This window comes from Kogia breviceps, chromosome 1, assembly GCF_026419965.1.
Source record: "Kogia breviceps isolate mKogBre1 chromosome 1, mKogBre1 haplotype 1, whole genome shotgun sequence".
Taxonomy (NCBI): domain Eukaryota; kingdom Metazoa; phylum Chordata; class Mammalia; order Artiodactyla; family Physeteridae; genus Kogia; species Kogia breviceps.
Window position 1 is genome coordinate 34,062,040 of NC_081310.1, and position 26,495 is coordinate 34,088,534.

The window sequence follows — 26,495 nt, forward strand, 5'->3', positions numbered from 1 at the left end:
GGTTAGCAGAAGGAAGGAAGTATCACAGCAGAAATAAATGAAATAGAGACTTAAAAGACAATAGAAAAAAAAATTCAATGAAACTAAGAGCTAGTTTATTCAAAAGATAAAATTGACAAACCTTTAGCGAGATTCACCAAGAGGAGAGATGACTCAAATAAAATCAGAAATGAAAGAGGAGACGCTACAACTGATACCACACAAAGGACCACAAGAGATTACTATGAACAATTATATGCCAACAAATTTGACAAACCAGAAGAAATGGATAAACTCCTAGAAACATACAACCTATCAAGACTGAATCATAAAGAAATAGAAAATCTGAACAGACAGGTCAAGTAAGGAGATTGAATCAGTAACCAAAAACCTACCAACAAACAAAAGTCCAGACACAGATGGCTTCATTGGTGAAGTCTACCAAACATTCAAAGAATTACTACCAATCCTTCTCAAATCCTTCGAAAAAACAGAAGAGGAGGGAACTCATTTTAAAAGGCCAGCATTACCCTGACACCAAAACCAGAGAAGGACACCACAAGAAAAGAAAATTACAGGCCAATATCCCTGATGAATATAGATGCCAAAATACTCAACAGAATTAGAAAACAAATTCAACAATACATTAAAAGGATCATATACATATACATTATCATGATCAAGTGGGATTTATTCCAGTGATGCCAGGATGGTTGAACATCCTCAAATTAATCAATGTAATACACCACATTAACAAAATGAAGGATAAAAATCATATGATCATCTCAATAACTGCAGAAAAAGCACAAAATTCAACATCCATTCATGATAAAAACTCTCAACAAACTGGGTATAGAGGAAACATACTTCAACATAATAAAGGCCATATATGACAAGTCCACAGCTAACATTATATTGAAAAGCTGAAAGCCTTCTCTCTGAGATTAGTAACAAGCCAAGGATGCCCACTCTTGCCAACACAGTATTGGAAGTCCTATCCACAGCAATTAGGCAAGAAAAAAAAAGATATTTAAATCAGAAAGAAGTAAAATGGTCACTTTTTGCAAATGACATAATACTATATGTAGAAAACCTTAAAGACTCCAACAAAAAACTTTTAGAATAATGATTTCAGTAAAGTCAGAGAATACACAATATACAGAAATCTGTACCATTTCTATACACTAATAATGGACTGTCAGAAAAAGAAAGAAAACAATCCCATTTACAGTTGCATCAAAGAATAAAATACCTAGAAATAAATTTAACCAAGGAAGTGAAAGACCTGTACACTAAAAACTATAGGACACTGATGAAAGAAACTGAAGAAGACATAAATAAATGGAAAGATATTCTGTGCTCATGGATTGGAAGAATTAGTATTGTTAATAAACTGCCCATACTACCCTAGGCAATCTACAGATCCAATGCAAGCCCAATCAAAATTCCAATGGCATTTTTCACAGAAATAGAACAAACAATCCTAAAATTTGTATGAAACCACAAAAGACTCTGTAGAGCCAAAGCAATCTTCAGAAAGAAGAACAAAGCTGGAAGCATCACACACCCTGATTTCAAACCATATTACAAAGCTATAGTAATCAAAACAGTATAGAACTGGCATAAAACAGTCACATAGGTCAATGGAACAAAATAGCCCAGAAATGAATGTATACATATATGGTCAATTAATTTATGACAAAAAGAGCCAAGAACATATAATGTGGAAAGGATAGTCTATTCAATAAACAGTGCTGGGAAAACTGGACCGTTACATGCAAAAGAATGAAACTGGACCACTATCTTATACCGCATACAAAAATTAACTCAAAATGGGTTAATGACTTACATGTAAGACCTGAAACCATAAATCCCCTAGAAAAAAACATGGGCAGCAAGTTCTGTGACACCAGTCTCAGTGATGAGTTTTTGGATCTGACACCAAAAGCAAAGGTTACAAAAGCAAAAAACAATGAAGTGGGACTACATCAAACTAAAAACCTTCTGTACAGCAAAGGAAACCATCAACAAAGTAAAAAGGTAATCTACTGAATGGGAGAAAATATTTGCAAATTGTACATCTGATAAGAGGTTAATATCCAAAATACACCAAAAAACTCACAACTCAAAAGCAAAAACAGTTTGATTAAAAAATAGGTTGGGGCTTCCCTGGTGGTGCAGTGGTTGGGAGTCCACCTGCCGATGCAGGGGACACGGATTCGTGCCCCAGTCCAGGAGGATCCCACATGCCGCAGAGCAGCTGGGCCTGTGGGCCATGGCCGCTGAGCCTGTGCGTCTGGAGCCTGTGCTCCGCACCGGTGGCGGGGGTGGGTGCACAGCAGTGAGAGGCCTGTGTACCGCAAAAAAAAAAAAAAAAAAAAAAAAAAAATAGGTTGAAGATATGAATAGACATTTTTCCAAAGACGACAGAAAGATGGTCACCAGGTACGTGAAAAGATGCTCAACATCATTAAACAACAGGAAAATGCAAATCAAAACCACGGTGAGATATCACCACACACCTGTTAGAATGGCTATTACCAAAAAGACAAGAAACAACAGGTGATGGTGAGGATGTGGAGAAAAAGGAAACTTTGTGTGCTGTTGGTGGCAATTTATATTGGTGTAGCCACTATGGAAAACAGTACAGAGGTTCCTCAAAAAATTAAAAATAGATCTACCATACCATCCAGTGATTCTACTTCCGGGTATTTCTTTGAAGAGAAAACTACTAACTCAAAAAGATATATGCACTCCCATGTTCACTGCAGCATTATTTACAATAGCCATGATAGGGAAATAATTTAACTGTCTACTGATGGATAAAGAAAATGTAGTACACACAAAGGAAAACTATTCAGCCATGAAAAAAGAATAAAATCTTGCCATTTGCAACAACATGGATCAACCTGGAGGGCATTATGCTATGCTAAGGGAAGTAAGTCAGACAGAGAAAGACAAATACTCATACGTGTGTGTGGTGATGGGGCAGAGGACACACAGAAAAACGAGCTCACAGATACAGAGAACAGATTAGTGGTTGCCAGAGGTGGAAGTGAGGAGGTAGGGAGGAAATGAAATGGGTGAAGAGGGTCAAAAGGTACACACTTCCTGTTATAAAAAAGTCATGGAGATATAATGTACAGCATGGTGACTATAGTTGATAATGTTGTATTGCATATTTCAAAGTTGCTAACAGAGTAATTCTTAAAAGTCATCACAAGAAAAAGATTTTGTAACTCTGTATGGTGACACATGGTAACTGGGCTTATTGTGGTGATCATTTGCAATATATATATATACACACATATCAAGTCATTCTCCTGTATACCTGAAACGAATATATCAATAATGTACCTCAATTTTTTAAAAAAAGTTTTAAATGTTAATTTTCCATATCTGTACTCACCTCGTTGCAGAACCGTAACAAACAGTTCATGGCCTGGCAATATTCTGCAGAGCTCACTTAGAAACACTCATCTAGGTCACTAAGAGCTATGTTACCAGTCCTTGGCCTCTTCTCAGTTTTATACACCCATAAGGATAGGACCTTGAAACCTTCTTTGTATCTGATGCATATAACACCTGCCCGAAACTGAGCCAATTATGATCTCTTTCCCGGTAACAAAAACTGGAATTTAGAGGAACTGGTTATCTCTGAGGTTTGCTTAAAATGAGGACAGTGAACTTAGAAGCTATGGGTCAACCATGTCTGTCCATGTGTACACCAAGTAATTAAAGCTGGTCTTCAAGAGAAAGGAATGGAATGAAGACCATATGGCCGAGTCCCAGCTGCATTTGATTTCCATGTAAGGCAGAATAATGACATCCTTTGATTAAAGTCTCTCTCTTTTTTTTTTTTTTTTTTTGCTTTAGCTTGTTTAAGTGGGTTTCAGTTACCTGCAGCCAGAAGAATCTTGACTAAGACATTCACATGGAGCTGTCAGGCGAGATTTTGCTCTGAATTGGCAAACACGTATATAAGGAAGATGGCAGGCAAAGCAAGTGTACCAGCCAGACACAAGGCTATCAGGAGTCCTGGGCTCTGGTCCTCGCTCTGCCAGGGGTTCTCAATATGACTCGGCCAATTAATCGCTTCATTATTCTGGTCCAGTTTCCTCATATATCCAAGATGAAGGTTTCCAACAGGACTCAATAAAATAACTAACAGGTCCAATGCTAACAAACCGGGCACTTTCTCGAAACAAAGCTGTACAAGTAAACTAAATCATGGTTAGAATTCTATCAACTGAATATGGTAATCATAAAATAAGAAACCACCAAAGCCAAAAACCCAAGAGTCATCCTCAAAACTCTCCCATCTAGTGAGAAACTGAGTCTTATCCCTTCTACCCTTAATCACTGCCACAACGTTTTCCCCAGTCCTTGTCATCTCTTAGCAGGACTATTCTAATAACTTCCTAGTTGAACTTCCTTAGTCCATCTTCCACACTGCTCCCAAAGTGAACACTGAAATCAGTCAAGTTATTCCCCTACAGGGGAAGTAGCTCCACTGAGAGTTTTCACTGCCTTTCATATGCTGAGTATCTACTTATTATTTGACCTCAGCTCCATGCCAATTCTGAGACCTGTGATGGCATCTCTATTTCAGAGTTAGAGTGCTTCATTCCTCTTCTAAATTTTCAGACACAAACAACTACAAGTAGGGTGACAACTATTGCTGCAGATGTAAACACAAAATGCTATGTTGTGGTAGCTAGGCTCTAAAGCCAGCCCCCAGTGAATCACACCCCCAGTATCCACGCCCTTGTATAAAACCACCCCACGGTGAACCTGGCCTGACTTCCGTGACTCACTTCAACCAAGAGAATGTGACAGAAGCAATGTCAGTTTCCAATCTCTGCTTTAAGAAGGCTGCTTGGGCACTTCTGGTAGCCTTGGGCAGCCATGTAAGAAGTCCACACACTTTGCTAAGGAAATCATGTGGAGATGTCACATGGATGAATAGGGGCCCTGAAATGTCCTGAGGCTTAATGGAGAGGGAGCCCCAGCTGTCCCGATGTCCCAGGTAAGCCCACCTTTCAACCTTCCCCTCCAAGGTGCCAAGGAGCTGTTCTGGATGTGTTATGGGGCCCCAGATGATTGCTGCCTCAGCTGACATCATGTGGAACAACAGAACCCCCAAGCTGAGCCAAATCAATCCAAAGAATCATGAGAATTAATAAAATGATTGTTATTTTAAGGCACTAAAGTTTTGGGGTGATTTGCTACACAGACAACAAACATCTATTATTTCCGATCTCCTCTCTCCTTGAAAGCAGGAAGTGTGTTACATACCTCTAGGGCCCCAGTACCTAAGCACAAGAACTGGCCGAAAACCAGGCCTTATAATTTATAAATAAATTAATCTCATAGAAAAACAAGTTATTTGAAAAATACCACGTGACCGATAAAATCTTTTAAAACCTGGTACTGACTGAGTTGAATAGGGTCTTCCAAAAATTCATGTCCACCCAGAATGTGACCTTGAAATGCGTCATACTGGGTTAAATCCAATGACTGGTGTCCTTATAAAAAGGCCATGTGACAAGAGAAGCAGAAATTGGAGTGACATGGCTACAAGCCAAGAAACGCTAAAGGGCTACCAGAAGCTGGGAAGAAGGCAAGGAAGGATTCTCCTCTAGCGCCTTCAGAGGGAGCCCTGCTGACACCCTCATTTTGGATTTCTGGCCACCAGAACCATAAGAGAATAGACGTCTCTTGTTTTAAGCCACGCAGTTTGTGGTAATTTTGTTACATCAGTTACAGAAAACCGATACAAACCTGGAGCCCTGGAGTGGGCAAATCTAACAGGCTCCCTGGTGGCTGACTGATAGGCTGAAAACCACCGACAGGAATCATCTCCTCTTCTCCTGTTCCCCTCAGTTATAATTTAATTATTTTATAGTAATTTAATTATGACACTTGCAGTTTATGTTCACAAAGCATCCCACAAACGAATCTCGTTAGTTATCCCCCAAAGAATCAGCAAACAGAATTATAGATTTTCAGGTTATAAACAGGTGAAAACCAAATGTTAGTTTAACTGATTTGCCTGTGTGACTGGCCTGGAAATGCAACTTTAGTTCCCGTCCTTTGGATCCCAGGAGGCGTTTAAACTGAAGTTCTGCCTCAGGCCTTCTCAGCTGTTCCACAAACGCTCCAAAGCCCCCCTCCCTTCCAGCTCCCCGGCCCCCAGCACCCGCAGCGGCCCCTGGCTCCACCTCGTCCCCTGGACAGCGCTGTGGGCGCCCGCCCTGCCCCTACCTGGGGCAGGATGACTTTCTTCAGCTGCTCCTGGGTGAAGTGCCCCACGTAGGCCTCCAGGTGAGACAGCAGCACCGTCCGCACATGCTCCTCATGCACCTCAAACAGCCGCAGCAGCACGGGGATCACCCGCGCCTGGAACAGGGCTGGCGAGAGCAGGCGGGGGGCTCCTCCCCTCGCACCGTCTTCTCCCCAGGTCAGACGGAAAAACAACTCGTCATTTCGGTGAAAGGAGCACGAAGCCCAGTGCAGAAACTGAGCCCAGAACTTCACACACGTTCTAAGTGCTCTTCTAAAATTCTTACGTCCCAAACCAAAGGGAAGTGCTTCTTTTGACCCCAAATTACTCAAGGCTTAACTGTCTTAATCACACTCCACCTTGTAGAAGTGTTTCTGAAATACTCTATCATACTTAATGTACTATTTACAAAGAAACCTTATGTTCTAATAGAATCCTGAACCGACAGCTCTTTATATATTTACATCTAATCAATGAGGAATTTCACACACTAGATTCAACGGATATGACTGTTGCAATTTTATCCACAAAGCCAGGAAGTGTGTTAAATGCTGCAACAAGAGTTGGTGCTGACAGACCTCTCCTTCCTAGTAGTTATGGTAGGTTATTCAACAGAGATATGCATCAGAATCATTTGGGGACCTTTCAAAATACATATTTACCCATCCTTGCTCTGTCCCAGAACCAGTGGATCAGGAACAGGCAAATTTTTAAAAAGCTTCCCAGGTGATTCAGATTACCATGAAATAATCTTGCACTGCTCAAATATGGACTAGTAACTCCCAAACTCCGTAATTACCAATAATACTTTGAAAGAACACTTCACCTTTTTTGGGGCCAAGGAGGTAGGGAAGAAAACTCTTAACAGCTACGGGCTCTGCAAACACCAACTGATTAAGCAGAAGAGGCACCAGCCGTGAAGCTATTAATTCCTCTGACAGGCAGCTGACTCTATCCAGGAGGAACCTGAGGGCAAAGAAGGAAAGCCTGGGAAACTGGCTGTGACATTGCATCAACTCACCTGTACCGTTTAAACACATGCAGCTTTATTCCACTTCCATCAAAGTGATGAATCTAAAATGTAGCTAGAGAAACTGTAGCTAGGTCAGTCCCCAGGTATTTAAGAAAAACACAGAAGGTGTGAGGCAAGGCCATCTAGTCAGTACATACACAACCTCCAATCCAAGCTAGGAAAATTCTTTCACAAATGGCCCCTCATTAATAGCAAGAGTGTCTTCTTTCCACGCTAATAAGCCAGAGGCTTTCTGGTCAATAAAAGGTACTTTCTCAAGTTTAAAAGATGTAGGATATTACATTATCTAAAGTTTCCACGGTAAACAAAATACTAGCTTTTGTTACTCAACTTATTAAAACAAGCTAGATGCAAGCACTTAGTTAGGAAATACACAGATATCAGGTGTTGGCAGTAGTAACACGTCACTATACAATCACCCTGAGCAGGTAATCCTGCCTCCTCCTTAATCGGGAAACAGGCCCCACCATGCTTTATCTCCTGCAAGCCCCTCTGCCACTGTCAACAAACGGGTCCACACCCAAACTCACTCCCAGCTCCTATCCAGGTTCCATGGATGCGAGGGCTTCCTCTTATTGAAGGTCACCCCCACTGAGCCATTGCCCCAACACCCCCTTCTCCCCCAGGGCCATGCAGCGACAGCCCCCCAGCACAACTGCATCTTCAACTCCTCCCTCACTCCCCCACCAGCTCCGTCCCCTCAGCCTACAAACACGCTCACGTCTCTTCCAGCCTTAAAAACATCCTTCCTAAAAAGAAAAAAAAAATCCTTCCTTGACTCCATTAGCAATTCTTTAGCAATTCTATGTTCCTCTTCTCCGAGCTTTTCAGGAGATTTTACCCAAAGTCCCCTTTCTCACCTTCCACCCACTTCTCAGTTCAGTGCAGTTTGATTCACTGCTGAAACAGCTCTAAGACAAGGTCATCAGTGCTCTCCCGACTGCTAAGTGAGCAGGTATCTGTTGACTGCTCCTATCTTTCTGAAATTTTCTACTCCTTTGGAATACCAGCCACCTGGCTCTCTCTCAATCTCCTCCAACCACTGCTTCTGTCTCATTCATCAGCCACTCCCTCCCCACTGGCCCCCTTACAAGGTTGGGTGCCCCAGGGTTACATTTGGGCCACTGTCCTTTTCATGCTACCCACTTTCTATGGGACAATGTCACCAACTACAGGCTGATGAAGCCTCACTCACCTCTAACTCATCAGCTTAAGACCTCTCTCCTGAGCTTCAGACCCATCTGCCCAAATGCCCACGTACATCTCTACCTGAAGTCCCATAGACACTTCAAACCAACACACCGAATGCCAAATTCTTCATTTTCTCTGCATGTAGGTTCTGTCCTCCAGTATTCTCTAACTCTTTTGGTGATAATCACTAAGGCCTGTCAGTCTGTTTTAATATTTCTTACCTGTGTCTTCTTCACTGTACCATCACTGCCCTTACATGAGGCCTCACATCTACTACCTGGCCTACTGTAGTCTACCAACCGATCCAAGTCTTATGTGAAATAAACCTGTGCCCTCCATAGAAAACAGAGTGATCCACCCAAGGAGAGACAGCCATCTCACAGCCCGTTTTCACTCATTTGATGGTTTCAAGGCCTGAAGTCCACTGCTTACCAATAGTGTCAATACTCCTAACTGCCATGTCCAAGGGTGCCCACCCCTTACCCTCCAGCAGGACCCAAGCGCTCATCCATTCCTTGCACAAGACACACTGTGTCTTGCCTCTGTGCGCCTGTTCATGTTGCTCCTCTGCCTAGAATACCTCTTCTCTAACCTCCTTCTCCCCCGCCCTCTGTTGTTCTCAGGATAACCCCCTCAAGCTCCATCACTGTTTAAGGGTTATCAGTCTGTATGCTTCCCTCACCAGAACTATCCATCTCAGAGCCTAGAAAATAGCCTGACGTATAGGAAATGTCACTAAACTTTAAGAAAACAAATGTCTGACTCATCCTCTCTAGGACACGAAGTGATTACATGGACTTAATCCAAGTTACTGAATTTTAAGGCCTGAATTTTCTAAACTTACTTGAAAAATTCAGCTTTTTCCTCTTCACTCTTCAATGTTAAACTTTTCAAGAAATTCACAACTTCTAGAAAGTCATTCCTAAATGCCAAAAACAAACAAACAAAAAAATGCAGGACAACAGATTAAAGATGGCGTGTCAAATATTGAAGCCATAACCGCAGACCACACCACAATAATATTCAACAAAGAAACATTCCCCTGTGCCACTTGGAAGATTCTATTATAACTAAGTAGCTTATAAGACAAATACTATGGAACAAGTCCACAGGGAATTTAATATTTTAAGAATATCAAAGAGATCTGTCAAGAGGATACACGCTTAACCACACACACATGTGCATACACAAACGCTAACAAACACTGTGGTTTTAATCATCATCATAATCATCCAAATGTTTTGTTGTAATAGGATGTGGTTACATGAACTATCCTGGGAGAAATGGTATTACCATTACAAAATAGTTGCTGATTCTCAAGTCTCCTTTGGTGAAAACTATTAAAGAGGGCTGGGGAAAGAGGAATTTCTGGTACAAGTCATAGAGATCTTCTCAGTTCTCCCATTGTAGTTGTCTGGTCACTTTTGCAGCCAGGCAGGGAAGAGGGTGAGAGGAGCGGTCAGTTTCCTGCAGGGTCTCCAGAGAGTCCCGTGGCCACTCAGCTCCAAGCGAACATCATCCATGGAAAGGAGGCTTCAGCAGCAGCCTGCAGCCCCCGCCAGGACAGCTGAACTCCTGGGTCTCCACTCCTCACACTGACACCTGTTTCCCTCTGACTCAGCGGCAGAGAAAAAGCACAAATGCCTTAACTGAAGTGCAATCAGATTGGCTTGGCTGCTTCAGCCGGAGCTGCTGGCCCTCCTCCTCCTGCTGCCGCTTCTGGCCGGGCTTTCCCCTCACGTGTAACAATCAGATTTGGGGGAGAGGGAGCCGGTGTGTGGTTTTGGATTCCCTCTCCCGTCTCTGTTTAATACACAATTCTTACTAAAAAACTCTTATCACACACAGTAATGAGAGAATCTATTTACTGTAAAGGATTCTTCTTTGTAGAGATTCTATACCAAGATAAAGTATCACTATGAATCACCCAAAAAGACATGGAAATAACTTGGTTAAAAGACTCATAATGGGAAAGGTTTGAACAGTTTCCCTGGAGCATAAGTGACAAAACCCTTGTAACTACAAGGAAAATACCCCCTCTGCCTTGTTTAATAATATACCCCCCCATCCTTAAAGGTAACTGTTCCCCCTCCAGGGATAATATTAGCTTTCCCTTCACTCTGGTTTCTCTCAGGCTTTCTGATTGCAAACACACAGGATTTTTAGTTTCACAACTGACATAAAATTGATTTTGCTAATAAAAGTCATGAATGTGGAGTTAACCTGTGCAGAAGTTCTGTAGTCATGGAAATTAAAAAACAAAGGACACATAATTAAAACTAACCTGGAAGAGAGGTTCAAAAACATCTCTGAATCCAGCGACAGTATTAACAGCTACACTGTGCCCTCCCTCTAAACTGACTTCTTTGCTCTTCCATCACGTATCACTAAACAAAGAAAACAAGCTTCTGCCTGAAGAAAAATAAGCTCATTTCCACGTCCCCACCCAAGTAAAATTCAACAATAACAGACTCGTATCACAATGGCAGCAAAAAGGAGAGGCCATGTTTATTAAGTTCCTCAATTAACTTCCAACTGTAAATCAATGGACACAGCCTCGCTTCTTCACATTCAGAAGCCCTAAGTAATCCAGCTATAATTTCTAGACCCAGGCCTCCATGACAATTAAGGAGTTCGAAAACTTCCCATCTGTGATAGGAACCTGAGAGGCAACCCAATTTCTCCCTCTATTTTCCCATGTGGACATGATTCACTCTCTTCTAATAAGGACAACAACAGCAGCAAAAGGGACCGCATCATTTGGTCCTCCAAAACCCACCGCTGGAGCGTCACCTACAAGAAAGCAGGCGGGCATCAGTGGGGAGCAGCCAGCGGTGTCACACCAGGCACCCTCACCTGAAGAAGTCATGGGACAGGAGGGTGCAGAGTGCTGGCCGACAGTTTGGAATGGGATTCAGCAAAGTTGAGTGCAAGGTCTGTTGAAAGCTGGAGAGAACATCCGCTGAAACTGAAATCCAGAGCGACAGTTAGTTTCCAATGCCGTCTCCCTCTTTTCAGGACCTCTATAGCTGGAGACTGACGAGAGCAAAAACCAACCTGTAAAAGCCCAAACAAACAAAGCCCTGGCTGTTGCTGAACAGCTTCCTGCTTGCCTGAAGCCAAACTCCTTGACGGGTGTAGAAAACTGTCCTGCCAACACATCCAAGCCCCTGCTCACGTGCCTCCCCTTGGAAGCCCTCTCATTTCCTGAGTGTCAGTTTAACTCAGCTCAGGCCCCAAGGAGGAGGTTTAATAAGCGGCAGGTTTGAGGGCCTTTTCAACCAAGCCTCCTCACCCACAGAACACAGGAAGTTATCTGAATGACTATATTTTCAATTCTCTCGGGGGTGGTACATAATTGCCACCATTCTAGACACAGTGAAGAACAGTGAGTTCATCATCCACCAAGAATGCCTTAGGGTTTAATTCTCAAGTGTTTAGGCTGGGACAACTCAGAGCTGACAGCTGAATGGTGCTTGTGACTGCAGAGCACTGAGTGAACCAGGAAGAAGAAACTGCGTTAGAGCTGCAGCAATGTGAGATATAGGCCGGTAAGGGGCCTAATGGGACATGGACCGCAGTACACTTAAAGGGTGGACAACTGAAGGCCTGGAGTGGCTGGAGGAGAGTGAAAAAGGCTGCCAAGCACGCCGCCAGAGAGCTCAGAAGAGACCTATGTGTTCAGTGGCCTGGGCTTTGAGGGCCAACAAAAGAAAAAAGTAATGAGTAAATGAAATCACAAAGAAAAACATCAAAAGGACTTTGAAAAAATAAAGATAAAGAAACATTAATCTTGACTTAGAAATTAAGAAAAAACTTTGAATCTTACTCTATTCTTCAGATCATTACATATACATCAATAACAGCATTCACTTTCTTATTGGCTGGCTTGATAAAGAATCGTCTTTAGACCATAAATACCAATACCAATTAATAAGATAATAACATGATATTCATAGCCATAGTTCAAAGTGCTTCCTACTTAAAATTCTTTTAACTATGCAAAGTAAAGAAACCCAAAGCTTCTTCCCTCACTGCTATTAGGATCTGCCCTAAACAACTTACTTGGTAAGCAACAGCTCCTTACTATGATCAAAGACTGCAGTTCTTTGAATACACAAAGAACAAGCCATGGATGATTTTCCTACTTATTCTGTGGATGCAGTCGCATAACTCCAACTCACCCTGTTCACTTAAGATTGTGAGCAAACCTTCCACCAATGTCCCAAAAGAATAGGCATCCCGAGCATGTCCGTGTGACTCTGGCAGAGTTGTGAATTCTGGAAACTAAAAGCAGTAAAGACCATTAAAACCAGAGGATCTGCTTTACAAACCATTTCTACTTTTCTCTGAAGCACTTTCTCCCATTTTTGTATTCATTATACTCAAAGCCAACTACATAATACTAATTTATAGGCTCTTAAAACTATTAGTGAATAGAATTTATCAAAGATACTAATATCAAACAAGGGCAAAAAGAAAAAAAGGTCAGAATATATGTCTGTGGCTTTCAAAAATATTTTTGACTGCAAACCAGAGAAAAATTATCATAATTATCATTATCAACATATGCACATACATGTACAAATACATATCAGAAACAAAAGTTTCATAAAACAGTACTTAGCTTTACTACCCTAGATGTCCAACGATATTTTCTATTTTATTCCTTTCTTTTTCTCCCTTAAAATGCTGGTCAGGACCCCTAAATTGATTCAAAACCCACAAATCATCAGTTTGAAAAACACTACTATATATACATAGTGCTGATTTGAATAAACCTGAGTTATTTCAAGTCTTAGGTTTATACTTAAGTTTATAGTTGGGTTTGTATTTCCTGTAAAGTACACTAAATATGATTTGGGGGTCAATGTCTATAGTGGTTAAGAACAAATTTAGAGAAAGCAGCTGCTTTTGAATTTACTGATAAATATACTTTCTTTACCAGCACCATAATATTAATAATTGCTCTTCCTTACATCTTGGAATCCCAACTAGTGGCCAGATAGGCAGGTGACTGGTTGAGTGAAGCACAGAAAAGGGCTAGGGTCTTGCTTCCTCAGCTCTCATGGCTTCCTATAATGTACAAAGACTTAGCATGAAATAGCTATGAAGCACCAACCCTGATCACACTGAGGTACCTCTTATCTTTAAGCACTATCATGGGTGTCTATATGACCAACAAATGTAAGCTGAGTGTCAAGATAAAGGCTTTCTGCTGTGATGATACAATAAGTCTTAGAAGCCTTCAAGGCCAGAAGAATTATGAGCCGTCTATAACTTAGCAAAGAAAGAGATGGGCAGAGGAGAGGTTTTTTAAAGTTTCATACTCAGTTACACTAAGAAGCCTTTATTACATCTGAAGCATATCCTCTTACCATCTCTTCAGGAGGGATAGATGCTGGGTCTCTTACTGACCGAATACTCCTCAGAAACTAGACAGAGAAATAAATTAAGGAAAGTGATTCAAGCATATGTTTGGTGAACCAATCTCTTACATTAAGTTACAAAAGCAAAGAGCAATGGAAACAGCAGCAATGAAACCTTCAAACCAATGCCACACATTAAATGCATAAATTTAAAATCTTGATAACTAAAAAATGTAGACACAGTACCTGGCATGGCACAAGGCTTAGTGGAAAATAAATTACCAGTTCCCTTTCCTTTCCCCTTCAGCTGGTTTAACAGAAACTCTCTGGTGTTCAGAGGCATCTCTGTAACTGATTTCCTTATAAGGAAATTAGAAATACTTCTTTCTCATCCTGCATAGATATTAACAAATAAAAGGCTTCTCTAGCGGAGACCCAATCTATCATTAATCTGCTCACTGAGTCAAGTCAATCATAAGGTTTGCTGTCACATGAGATATATGAGGACTTTATAAACTACAGAGACAAAGCCAACATCCACAGAACAAGTACATTCATTCACTGATTCAAAGACTATTTTTCAAGAGCTTATATGTCCCAAGCGCCATTTAGGGCACCAGGAATACAAAAGGAATGCAATAAATCCCCGTCCCCAGCCAGGTGCTCACAACCTAGAACGTAAACTAAGAACTTCAATAACGTGTGCTGGCTGAGTGCCACGGAAGGCCAGGAGGGAACTACCCTTGTTGGGTAGGGAACGCCTGGGGGAGGGCTTCATAAAGAGGAGACTTAGCCAGATCCAGACTTCAGCTAGGCATCAGCCGGATCTTACATCCTGCAGAGAACCCAGAGGAAGAAAGGCATCCCAGCAACAGAATGGCACACAAAGAAAGAAGAGGGTGAAGGAGGACCACCCATGAGAACACAGTGGAACGGAGTGTAGCTCAATAATTGAGTGGTATATGGAGCTAAAGGTGGCTGGGGAGGAGTCTGTGAAGGGCCTTGTATGCCATGGTAAAGAATCTGGGATGAACCCCACAGGAAGAATTACGTCCTGGTATACTAATTAGATGTCAGCTGACTTCTGAGAAGAAAGTGATCAACAGGGGCAGAAATAAAAAAGGAATGTCTTCGTGGTGGAAGGAACATTTGAATTGAGCCAGAGCCCCTGAAGGTGCACATGCAGCAAGGCCCCCATGTGGAAGCTGCACACAAGGGAACAAGTGAAATTAGGCCGAGCCAGGAAGTCAGGGGGCCACCCTGTCAATAAGGAAATTGTGATGGGAGTGGTTTTTCTGTTTTAAAAAGAGTTAAGTCTAGTGGCAACATGCAAAATGGTGAAAACAGGAAACAAAACAGAGAATAGCAAGGTTGCTCAACCCAGGAGGGAAATATGTAGGTCTCAGTCAGACAAAATTACTGTTCAAGAAGTACCACAGGCAGCAACAACACAGCCCACTAGGAGGAGCTGAGATGCACAGCTCCTAAGACATGATGTATGACTCTGGACAACTTGAACGATCATTCAATGAACATTTCTAATGTACCTAATATGTGCCAGGCACTATTCTAGGTGGATATATAAGTATACAAGACTATCACCCTCAAGAAGCTCAACCACTGGTAAAGAAGACAGACACATGAAGGTAATTTCAATATTAAACATTCAGTGGGAAAATTAAGTACAGGCTACTACAGGAGCACAGAGGACGGGCATTTAATTAAAAATTTGACCAAGCCACTCTACCTCTTTCAGTCTGATTCCTCAACTACAGAATGAGGAGAAAAGAATAAATGACTCCTAGTCTCCCCCTGGAAAGTAAAATCCCACAATTCTATGAATATGAGTATTGACAAAAAAGTCAAGTCTCTGAATCTGAGACCACACTAACATTGAAGGAAAGTCCCTAGGGGAGAACCACACACCAAAATGCTATCAAATTCTGAATAACAAAGAGGGCCTGTCACCTGGCTTACCTCTGGTGTGGCCTGAGGAACTTTACATACTGTTTCCATTCCTCCCAGCTTCCAGTGCCCGTCTTCACTCACAAACACAGATGATAAACAGACATTGTTGTGTGTGAGGTGTCCCTGGAAAAAAAGAACAGGAAGCAGATTGCCACTCCAATTTTCTGAGTAGAAGTTTTAAAAAACTAAGTACTCATTACCAAAAAAACCCAAAAATTATGGCAAGTCTTCTACTTGTGCCATAATAAACAGAACTACAACTTTAAGGAATGACAAATTGAGTGAGGCTGCTTAAACATTATGAGGTTAGAAAAAAGGGAAAAAACACAAGTAGAAAGGCTTATCTCCCCCTGCCTGGTGAGGCAGGTTAATAAAGATGTAAAAGCCACTGCAAAGATATTATACAACCCCATCTCCATGGGAGTCAGGAGATACAAGTGTCCTTACACATAAATTTGCAAGTCTTTTTAACCTACATTGTATGCTTCAAATGCCTTTAAAGGTACAATTTATCTTTGCTCCCATAGGTTACTGTATTAATTTTCTCCTCTAAATTCTTCTCACCTACATTCTATCACGAACCCAGATCCACTTCACCTGAAATCTTGTCAGTAGGCATTAAAAAAATTCTGCCTGAAGAAGAGGAAAATGGAATGATAAGGACCACCAGAAATATCCCACAGACCACAGAAGAGCCAAATTTAAAACTATAAAAAATAGTACAGTCAAATAAATGAGAGGGAAGAAGAAAACGAGAACAGGGTTGAAGTATGTTTTTCTCCAAACCAGAAATTATTCCAGTAGATAAGTGCATTTCAAATATTCTACCTACCAGATCAAATATGTACATGTTTTTATATAAAACACTCCAAGTTATATATTTTTTAAAGGAAAGCTTAAAATAGTATGCATGGTGTGTTTCCACTTGAGAAAAAGCAAAGGAGAATAAGCACAGAGAGATCTGCTTTATACACACAAGGAATATCTCTGGACTAACACACTGACGATCATCGTGGCTGTCGATGGAGAGAAGTAGGGTGCTGGATTCAAGGATGAGGCAGGGACTTGTTTTTCCCTATCTGTACTCTCATACTATTCAAACTTTTTACCACATTCATGCATTTCTCCAACAAAGAAAATATTCCTCCACAGTGGGGCATTAATAATTCTACTTATATGAATCTTAGACATACTTTAAGAGATGATAAATCCAAAGTGATATTTGGAGAGTCTGTCTCCCAATAACAGAAAATGTTTTAAAAAACACATTAAGATGAGTCAAATGCAAGTGCTTCTAACTTGTAACTGGTGTTTTTAAATCTGGGGGGGGCGGCTGCCAAAGGCCTTAATACTTCAGAATGTAAACTCCATTAACAAATAGTAGCTCAATTTAAGAAATAGACAAGAAGTAAACAAAATACTCTATCCCGTTCATAGCAAACACTGCCACAGTGTTAGGAGCTATCTCTCTTTGGTACCACCTACTTGAATGGAAAGGGGTGTGTAAAACTCTGCCTCTTTCTAAGAAATGGTAATTTATTCTTGGTCCATCAGCAGCACTGATGTTACTAAACCTTTATCTTGACTTAATAACAAATACCAGCTGTAGCTATTTTTATGTAAAGACTTATCCAAAACTAGAGAGAGACTATAGTAAACTGAAATAAAGTTCTATAAATAACTGCCCAGGGACAAAGAAATTGTTGCCTGTTCCACAGACCACTTGCCTGTCTGTAGCATCTTATATGCTGTTTTCCCTCAGGAAGCCTTCTGATAAGAATAGTAACTTATGATTTCTACAGATACTGTAATTCACCAGCACTACCTCATACATCAGCCTCCTCCCACCACCCCACCCCTGGTCTACATGAAAGCCTGTGAGGCAGACTGTGTCCAGGTTACTTACTCTGTCATGAAGGAAGATAAGAGCCAGCAATATATCATAGATCCCAGCACAGACCTCTGCAGAAGACAGTGTTTCCAAAGCCACTTCCAGAGGCTGCACTCGCTCAGTGACAAGATGAATACCATCTGCTTCCACAGTGCAAGATAAAAATCTTAGCAAGCACGGGTGACGAAGTGTCTTCAAGTGCTTTAAAAATATAAACAGAAGAGTTGGTGAAGTTAATGACTCAAAACAAGATTAACTATAGTTTCATTAACATTGTAGTCAAGTCAGAAAATGTATACTTACATTCAAGGTCTTTTCCAGCTCCTTACCTCTCCCACCTACCCCACAAGTTTCAAAAAAGGCAGAGAAGAATACATGACTTGTTCTGACAGTATTCACTTTCCAACATTTGCATTACTCTACAGAAAATTCCAGTTCCATTATGGGAGGGTAAGCCCCCCAAGAGCCTAGATCTCCAATGATTACTGCTATAAACTCCTAACAAAGTGCCAAAAACTACCTAAGAACTCTGAAAAGTAAACAAAAACATGTAGATTATGGAGGGGAGTCATCTATTGGGGGGAGTTTCCTGGTTCAGGGAATGTTCCTTCTCACAGCTGTGCACTGAAGGCAGTCCCCAGGTGCAGAGCAGTGCAGCAAAGGTGGCTAAAACTCTGAGAGAAACCTTGCCATCTTTCTGGCCAGGAGAACCAAAGCAGGGCTGAGTATGAGGAAGCTGTCCCGGGGGAGGGAAAAGGAGATGCCCTAGTTATCTGTATACCTACGCAGGTCTCAGACTAACCCCTGAACCAAACACGCATAGGACAGACCCAAACTAGCACAGCAAAGTTTTGAGAAATGAACTAAGGTTTGAACTACCATGCACAGGAAGGGTGGAAGGAGAGTAGTTAAAAAAAAAGAAGAAGAAGAAGCTTGAACACCCAAGGGGATTGACTGCCTGCAAACAAAAAACATCAATATTCTCCAGAGGACTACAGCAGAAACAAGGTCTATGCAACAGGACATTCAAAATGCTCAGAATGCAATCCAAAGTCACTCAACTGACAAAGAACCATGAAAATGTGAAAAGACAACCAACAAATATCAACCCCAAGATTGACCACCAGATAGACCAGAGAGAGAATTATCAGAAAGAATTTGAAGCAGCTACTGTAACAATTCCCCCTGGAAGTAAAGGAAACAGTTATGAGATAAGTGGTAAGATAGAAGTTCTCAGAAGAGACATGAATGTTACATAAAAGAACTAAATGGAAATTCTGGAAATTAAAAATAAAGTATTACAAATAAAAACTTCAATGGATGGACTGAAAAACAGAATGATGATGACAGAGGCAAGAGTCAGTAAACCTGAAGATGTTAACCAATCTAAAGAACAAAGAGGAAAAAGTATTTAAAAAAAAAAAAAAGATTAGAGCTTCAGAAACCTGGGTGACAATAACAAAAAATTTAATGCATATAATTGGAGTTCCGAAAAAGAAAGAAGAGAGAATTGGGGCTAAAAAATATAATGGCTGAAAACTTCCCAAATTTGGCCAAATACTTAAATTTACAGATTTAAGAACTTCAATGAACACCAAATAGGATAAATAGAACTACATTATGATCAAACTGCTGAAAATCAAAGATATATTTTAAAATGTTGGAAGCAGCTAGAGAAAAACAACACAGGTGGAGAGAAATAACGAACTGAATGATACTAATTTCTCATAAGAAAACAGAGTCCAAAAGACAAAGGGGAGCTATCTTTAAAGCAATGAAAGAAAAAAAAAAATCGACCCTGAATTCTGTATCTAGCAAAAATATCCTTTAGGAAAGAAGGCAAAATAAAGGCATTTTTGATCATGGAAAATAGAAAAGTTGTTGCTACAAGATTTGCTCTACAAAAATGTTAAAGTTCCTCGAGCTGAAGAGGGAGGAACTTTTTCCCTTTTCAAAGGGAAACTTAGATCTTCAGAATTGAAGGAAGAGCATCAGAAATCAGAAAAAATAAACCTCAGGATAAATTTGAAGGCTACTTTTTACTTCTTATTTAAAAATATAGACGCCTACATAAAGTAAATGTTGTAACACTGCCTGGTGAGGTTTTCAGTGTGTGTGATGTATATGTATGCCTGTGTGCTAGTGTGCACATACAGTTGATATATATGTAACCAAAGAACGGCAGGGTTGGGGGCTGGAGACACCTATATGATTCCAAGGCTTCTACATTTTATTTGACTGTGGTACAATACTAACCAAAAGTAGACTATTAAAAGTTAGCTATGTATACTGAAGTCCTTAGTGCAACCATTTAAAAAGAATAAAGAAATACAGACCCCAAGTCAAGATGAATTAAAATGGAATACTAAAAAATACTAAAATATTCAACAATCTTTAAAACTTCTATCTTTTTATCATCTAGAAAAGTGATCATCAAAGGTTTTTGTTCACACACTTCACACCAGTAAAAAGGTTATATATGTAGCTTATACATAATATATAAGAGTGTGTAATATATATTTTGTATATATATGTTATATATATAAAATACATGTACTACTATAAAACACCCACAAAATAGAAAGTACCAGGACTTCCCTGGTGGCGCAGTGGTTGAGAATCCACCTCCCAATGCAGGGGACACGGGTTCAAGCCCTGGTCTGGGAAGATCCCACATGCCACAGGGCAACTAAGCCTGTGCGCCACAACTACTGAGCCCACGAGCCACAACTACTGAGCCCTCATGCCACAACTACCGAAGCCTGCACACCTAGAGCCCGTGCTCCTCAACAAAGAGAAGCCATTGCAATGAGAAGCCCGCGCACCACAACGAAGAGCAGCCTCTGCTTGCTGCAACTAGAGAAAGCCCGCGTGCAGCAACGAAGATCCAACGCAGCCAAAACTAAATAAATGGAAAAAAGATTAAGTACCAAAATAAAAGATTAAAGGTAAACTTAAATAGACATTCTTGATATATTTTCCCCAAATGGCAATGAATCATACTGCACAATCCCTACGGTATGGATAACCCACTTTAGAACCTCCTAATATGAAGTATTCTCCCCCAAAACACACACCTTTTTCCTTTGTCCTATTTTCTTAGCAGACAAAGAGTATATACAGATGGATGACAAATATAAAACAGTTTTGTGTCTCAACACGAGAGGTTAATTCTATTGAGTTGCTTTCCTTCCCTGGTTGGTTTTATAACAGACTTACCAGATCCAGATTTTTCCAATCTCCACCCATGCTGTTTATCCCCTAAAATTTGACCTGAGTAACTTAGGAGAGCCATAAGCCAAAATTCCCAACCCAGATAATAATCTTATCATGTATTTACAGCAAAACTTAAATGCTGGATTGGTGGTTTTCCTTACAAATCACCCAGTTTTTCTAAAAGAAACTAGATGACTTTAAATCTCCAAGTTCTACCCTGTACAATCCACTGGACATTGGGGAAACCTTGTAAACCAATCATTAAATTGGGAGGAGACTGATGGAAAATTTCACTTGGAGAACAGCCCCCAATATAATATCAGGTTTCATTTTCACAAATAAGCACTTAGTTTGGAATGTTCCAAAACATCTTCTCAGAAGAACATGGGATAGTTGAAGAGCCCATAACCCAGCATTGGTACAAGTTTTATTATCAGTCACCTCACACTTGTCTATTAAACTTCTCCCAGGTAAGATCATAAGAGAATCTTCTGAGTGGATTGATTTGCCCAATTTATTTTCTTACCTCAAATTTTGCCAACTCTGGGGATAGCCCCAATAGGATTTTTTTGTTTATTCTTAAGAAGGAAGCTGTTACCCTCCCCTGATTTACTCCAATAAACAACAAAGAGTTAAGAAAAAAATTTTAACTAGCAATTATAAACCATTAATTTGTATATCAGCTTTTAAAACAATCCATACATACCCATATAAATACAGCAAAGGTCCATATAAGCCAAGAATTGTGCTAGCAGGTTGGCTGAATGCATGTGTTAAATGAAGAGAACTTCCTACAGGTATCTTTGGAGCTGTGGTTTCTAAGTAAAATTATGCAGCCTCTTTCATATTTTCATTATAAGAAACATTTCAAATAATTTGCAAGCCAAACATGAAATACTTCATTTTCACCTGCTCAGGAAAAAGTCTTCATTCAGCTTTTGTGTCTTAGGGCCCTAATTATTCTCCTTTGGTTTTTAAACCTTCTTTTATTCGCCTTCTGATACTCAGGGCAGACTAGTAAGTCAGAAGGAATGCTACCTAGTTCAGTGCTGGCATGAAAATACACAGTCAATAAATGTTCACCTGATTAATAAATAATATGTTCCATTTGGCTTCTGTTTATCCTTTTAACCTTACATGACCAGCAAAATTCTTTATCCGAAGTGACTTCTTGTTTGTTGAATGAAGAAGGGGATAACTCTTGCATGATTCTGAACAAAGCTCTTAACTTAGCAAAAACCTTACTTGTCACTCCCCTTTGGCACACACTATGTTATGCAAAAATTATGCACAGATTCACAGGAAACATTAGCAGTTACGAATCAAACAGATCCAAGCTTCTGCTGCTCCAAAGAACAGAGGGAACAACAAGAGGTATTTGCTAAGTGTAACTAGGATATTTTCTCAATGAACATCAATTAAAGACATAAATGGCTCTTGTTCTGGTGAAGAAAGGTGACTGTTGTCAGATGAGAGTGACTTGAACGCATTTGTCCCCAAGTTACTGAATGCCTATCACATCTCATTCACTGTACTAGGTGCTGGTCTCTGAAAAAGGATTCTGAGTAAGGACCTTTATTATTAAATATGAGTAGTACTAGATAATGTGCCAATATGTATACTTATCTATGCCCACACAGAGATGTTAAGTGTGTGACTCTAGTCTTGAATATAAACTATTCCTACTTTTCAGGAATCAGTTATGACTCAACTACCCAGAGAATTAATTCAAGCCTTAGGGGCTTAACTTTTCATCACCATTCTACCTCTAATTTGCTACTTCACTTCGAAAACAACACAAAGTAGTAGTTCTTAACTATAGCTCAAATTCACTTGCAAGTTTTAAGACAGGGAGAAAGCCTTAATTTTACTCTGTTAAAGAAATAATGACAAAATAACAAGATGCCTGTACTAGAGGGCAAGAATTTTCAGGGAGAAATATTCTTCCTTGTACCCCTAAGATGCAAATCTGAGATAAAGATGGTAAGTATGTTCTGTCTTTAAATGTCCACTGCCTGTAGGTTAGAACACAAACTAGGAATAAAATGCAGAAAGGGAAAGGAATAAAGAATTCTACATTGTTCCTTAAAAAACTAAAAACAGAGCTTCCATATGACCCTAAAATCCCACTCCTAGACATATATCTGGAGAAAAACACGGTCCAAAATGATACATGCACTCCAATGTTCATTGCAGCACTGTTTACAACAGCCAAGACATGGAAGCAACCTAAATGTCCATCGACAGATGAATGGATAAAGAAGATGTGGTACATACATACAATGGAATATTACTCAGCCATTAAAAAAGAATGAAATAATGCCATTTGCAGCAACATGGATGGACCTAGAAATTGTCATACTGAGTGAAGTCAGAGAGAGAAAGAGAAATATAGTATGATATCCCTTATGTGCAGAATCGGAAAAGAAATGATGCAAATGAACTTATTTACAAAACAGAAACAGACTCACAGACTTAAAAGAACTTATGGTTACTGGGGGGGAAGGGATAGTTAGGGAGTTTGGGATGACATGTACACACTGCTGTATTTAAAATAAATAACCAACAAGGACCTACTGTATAGCACAGGGAACTCTGCTCAATGTTATATGGCAGCCTGGATGGGAGGGGAGTTTGGGGAAGAATGGATACAGGGACATGTATGGCTGAGTCCCTTTGCTGTGTACCTGAAATTATCGCAACATTGTTAATCGGCTATACTTAGATATAAAATAAAAAGTTTAAAAAAAAAGATTTCTATGTTGGAAAGCCTGCATTTGGGTGCTACTGGAGTATCCAGGTGGAGATATTCAATAGGCAGGTGGAAATATAGATCTGGAGTTCAGACAAGAGGCTTTGACAGATATTTAGAGAAGAAAGGATGAGACTGTGAAGTTTGAAAACTGTGGTGGGAGCTGGCAAAGGGCCAGTTCCACCTGGTGACCCTATCATACCTTAGGGAAAGGGGAATACTTCCCAAGTTCTTCTGAGCAGCTGACACTTAGAAGCCTTGTAAGAGAACCAGATTTTGATCATGAAGGGAAGGAAATCATTTTTTTTAAAAGCTGACGATGTAGGGAAGTTGATTTACTGGAATGAGGGTTGTAAATAGCATAGAAAAGGGCTGGAGAGGGAGAGGAACAGAAAGAAAATGTCAACTTAAGGAAGAGCAGCAAAGCATTTTCCAAACAGAATGCAAGCACAGCATTCATCCCTCCTATTTCTTTCTCGTGCCCACACAATGTGGTTCTCAAATATGTTGACCAACCTTTCCACAAAGCAGCCTGAACCCATCATGGAGAAGAGCGTAATGTCTCCTAAGGCACTAAACAGAGCACTGACATAGCATCTATATATCTACTCCGATGTGGCTGCTTGGTATAAAGACACTCAGGAATCATTCTTTGAGCCTGTACTCACCATGAAGCCCTAACTAAGCACTTACATTATCTTATAGCAAACCACAGTAACCAAGTTCTGACTCAGGATTTATCATTCCTTATAGGCTATTGATTAGAAATGAGTCATAATCACCAGTGAGAAAGTTATACTATTGTAGCTAATGAATTCAAGATAAGGTGAGAAGATATGATGGACTTGAAGTATTTCTGATGTTGTTTTGTGGCCAAAGGTTATATTTGCATTTCGTCTTTTTTCAGAGGTTGAACAGTGTGCTGTGATTGTTATTTTTTATTTACAACAGTGGAGGAAGAGTATAATCACTACCTAACAATATTTGGTAAGGAAAACACTGCTATATCTGCTTCAAACGGTCATTAGAACTATCAGTGGTAGAACTAGAAGCCTGAACTCTAGAGTAAGTGAGGCAAGCTACCTATGGTGTTTTAATTCTTCAGGTATCTCGGAAATCAAGCTCCTAAAACCTGAGGCAATGCCATACATTTCTCAAGTACTGTAACCTACATCTAAACTTTCCTTATCGTTTTGTTGCCATTTCAAATTTCTCAGGTTCATGGCTCAGGTATTCAAAGCCACATAACGGCCTGAAGAACATAAGAGACAAGTATGAACTACTTGAAAAGGCTCACTCATGGCTCAGAAGAGCATGCACAGATACCAAGGGGGAAAAAATCCTCCCTCTCAAGCTCTGCAATTCCTACAGCACGGAAGTCCTCAAACATTGAGCACAGGTCTTTGTTTTTTTCCTTTAGAACCTTTTTGACCTGTGTTGTTCTACTTTCTTGGTACATACACCATAAAGATTAATGTAATTTTCAAAAATCTTATGGTCTCATGAAAAAAACCCTAAGAATTGTAAATCGCTAGTACTTTACTAGTAACAGTTGCTCTAAATTATTACTAAAAAATGTGCAACCTTATCAGATGAAAATAACAGGAAGTATATCAGATATTAACTGTACATACAGTTAATAAGACAGGGAGGCAAGGCATTTTATCTTTTGCAAAATCACAATAAAAAATTACTAACAATTCCTAGTTGGGATGGAAAAGAGACAAATACGTAGTCTTACCAAAAAGCACAATTACTTAGCAATACAACAGCCAGCTATACTTTTTACCACAGTCCATTAACGGAAAATGCATCCTGAGAGGAACGTTTTCCTCAGGAACCACCTTACAACTGTTAACTTCATGTCTGATCAGAGACATCAAATAATGAACCGGTGTGACAAACAAAATGCCAAAATTATATTACTAATATTACATATTATAACATAGCCCTTTATAATCATTAAAAAAAGGTACAAACCATTTAAACACACCTATGAAATAGATATCAATGTTTCATTCTTGTTGATAGTACAAAGTGACTCAAGGTACATAGATCATAACTCTAACAAAATAAAGATACCAAATCAATCTGAAAAGTATGCCTGCCATAGTAAACAACGAAGAGTTAATTAATGTGTGCCTTTTTAGAACCTTCCTGAAGATAATTTGAATGCCTGAATACCCAAAGAAGCAGCTAGCTATCCAAGGAAATATCACCTAATACCTTTGTTTTCACTAAATTTGAAAAAACACTTAGGGCTGTTTTCTTGAATTATATTCCAAGGAGAAATCACTTTTTCTTATAAGAGGCCAGGGTCCCCTGACAGCAGGTCAGCCAGCATGGCACTGGCACCCTTTACTGGGAGGAGCACTTAGGAAGTGTGAGGCAGGAGGAAACTGAAGCCGCCAGAAGTTAACGCTCTAAGCTCCCTTGGCAAGAACTAGAGCCGAGGTCACATTCTTTCCGGGGCATCCAGTCCCACATTCCAGTTTCACATTCTTTCTGGGAGCATCACAATGCCTCAGGAAAAGAAAAACACAGTAGCTACAGTTCCTAAAATATTTCATTTCCAGGTCCATCATCAATACACCAATTAAAATGTTGTCTATACTTACAGCATTTTTGCTAAGCTAGATTAAGTCCCTTTATCTTCTATGAGCCATGTAAAATCACATCCCAAACTTTCTCACTAAAAAAATAAAATAGGATGATAAGAGCTATCACGTTGAGTTGCATAAAGCTTTTGGCTTACCTATGTTACTTGACCTTGTCATGCAAGTTGGAGACATTTCTGTGAAGTAAGGGCA

At 40.1% G+C, this 26,495-nt stretch overlaps 1 protein-coding gene across 3 annotated transcripts in view; it reads right to left on the bottom strand.

Moving 5' to 3' along the window:
* SCYL3 (SCY1 like pseudokinase 3) overlaps positions 1 to 26,495 on the bottom strand; it is a 39,325-nt gene that overhangs the window by 6,679 nt on the left and 6,151 nt on the right. For 2 of the 3 annotated variants that reach the window (XM_059042270.2, XM_059042290.2), the window contains exons 3-10: positions 17,733 to 17,918; positions 15,836 to 15,949; positions 13,868 to 13,924; positions 12,674 to 12,776; positions 11,346 to 11,457; positions 9,334 to 9,411; positions 7,092 to 7,231; positions 6,247 to 6,431 (exon numbers count right to left, since the gene is read on the bottom strand). In XM_059042270.2, coding sequence (XP_058898253.1) covers positions 6,247 to 6,431; positions 7,092 to 7,231; positions 9,334 to 9,411; positions 11,346 to 11,457; positions 12,674 to 12,776; positions 13,868 to 13,924; positions 15,836 to 15,949; positions 17,733 to 17,918 — 975 coding nt within the window. Of the gene's footprint in view, positions 1 to 6,246; positions 6,432 to 7,091; positions 7,232 to 9,333; positions 9,412 to 11,345; positions 11,458 to 12,673; positions 12,777 to 13,867; positions 13,925 to 15,835; positions 15,950 to 16,390; positions 16,460 to 17,732; positions 17,919 to 26,495 lie in introns of all 3 variants that reach the window. The other variant, XM_067030604.1, reaches the window with a different exon arrangement.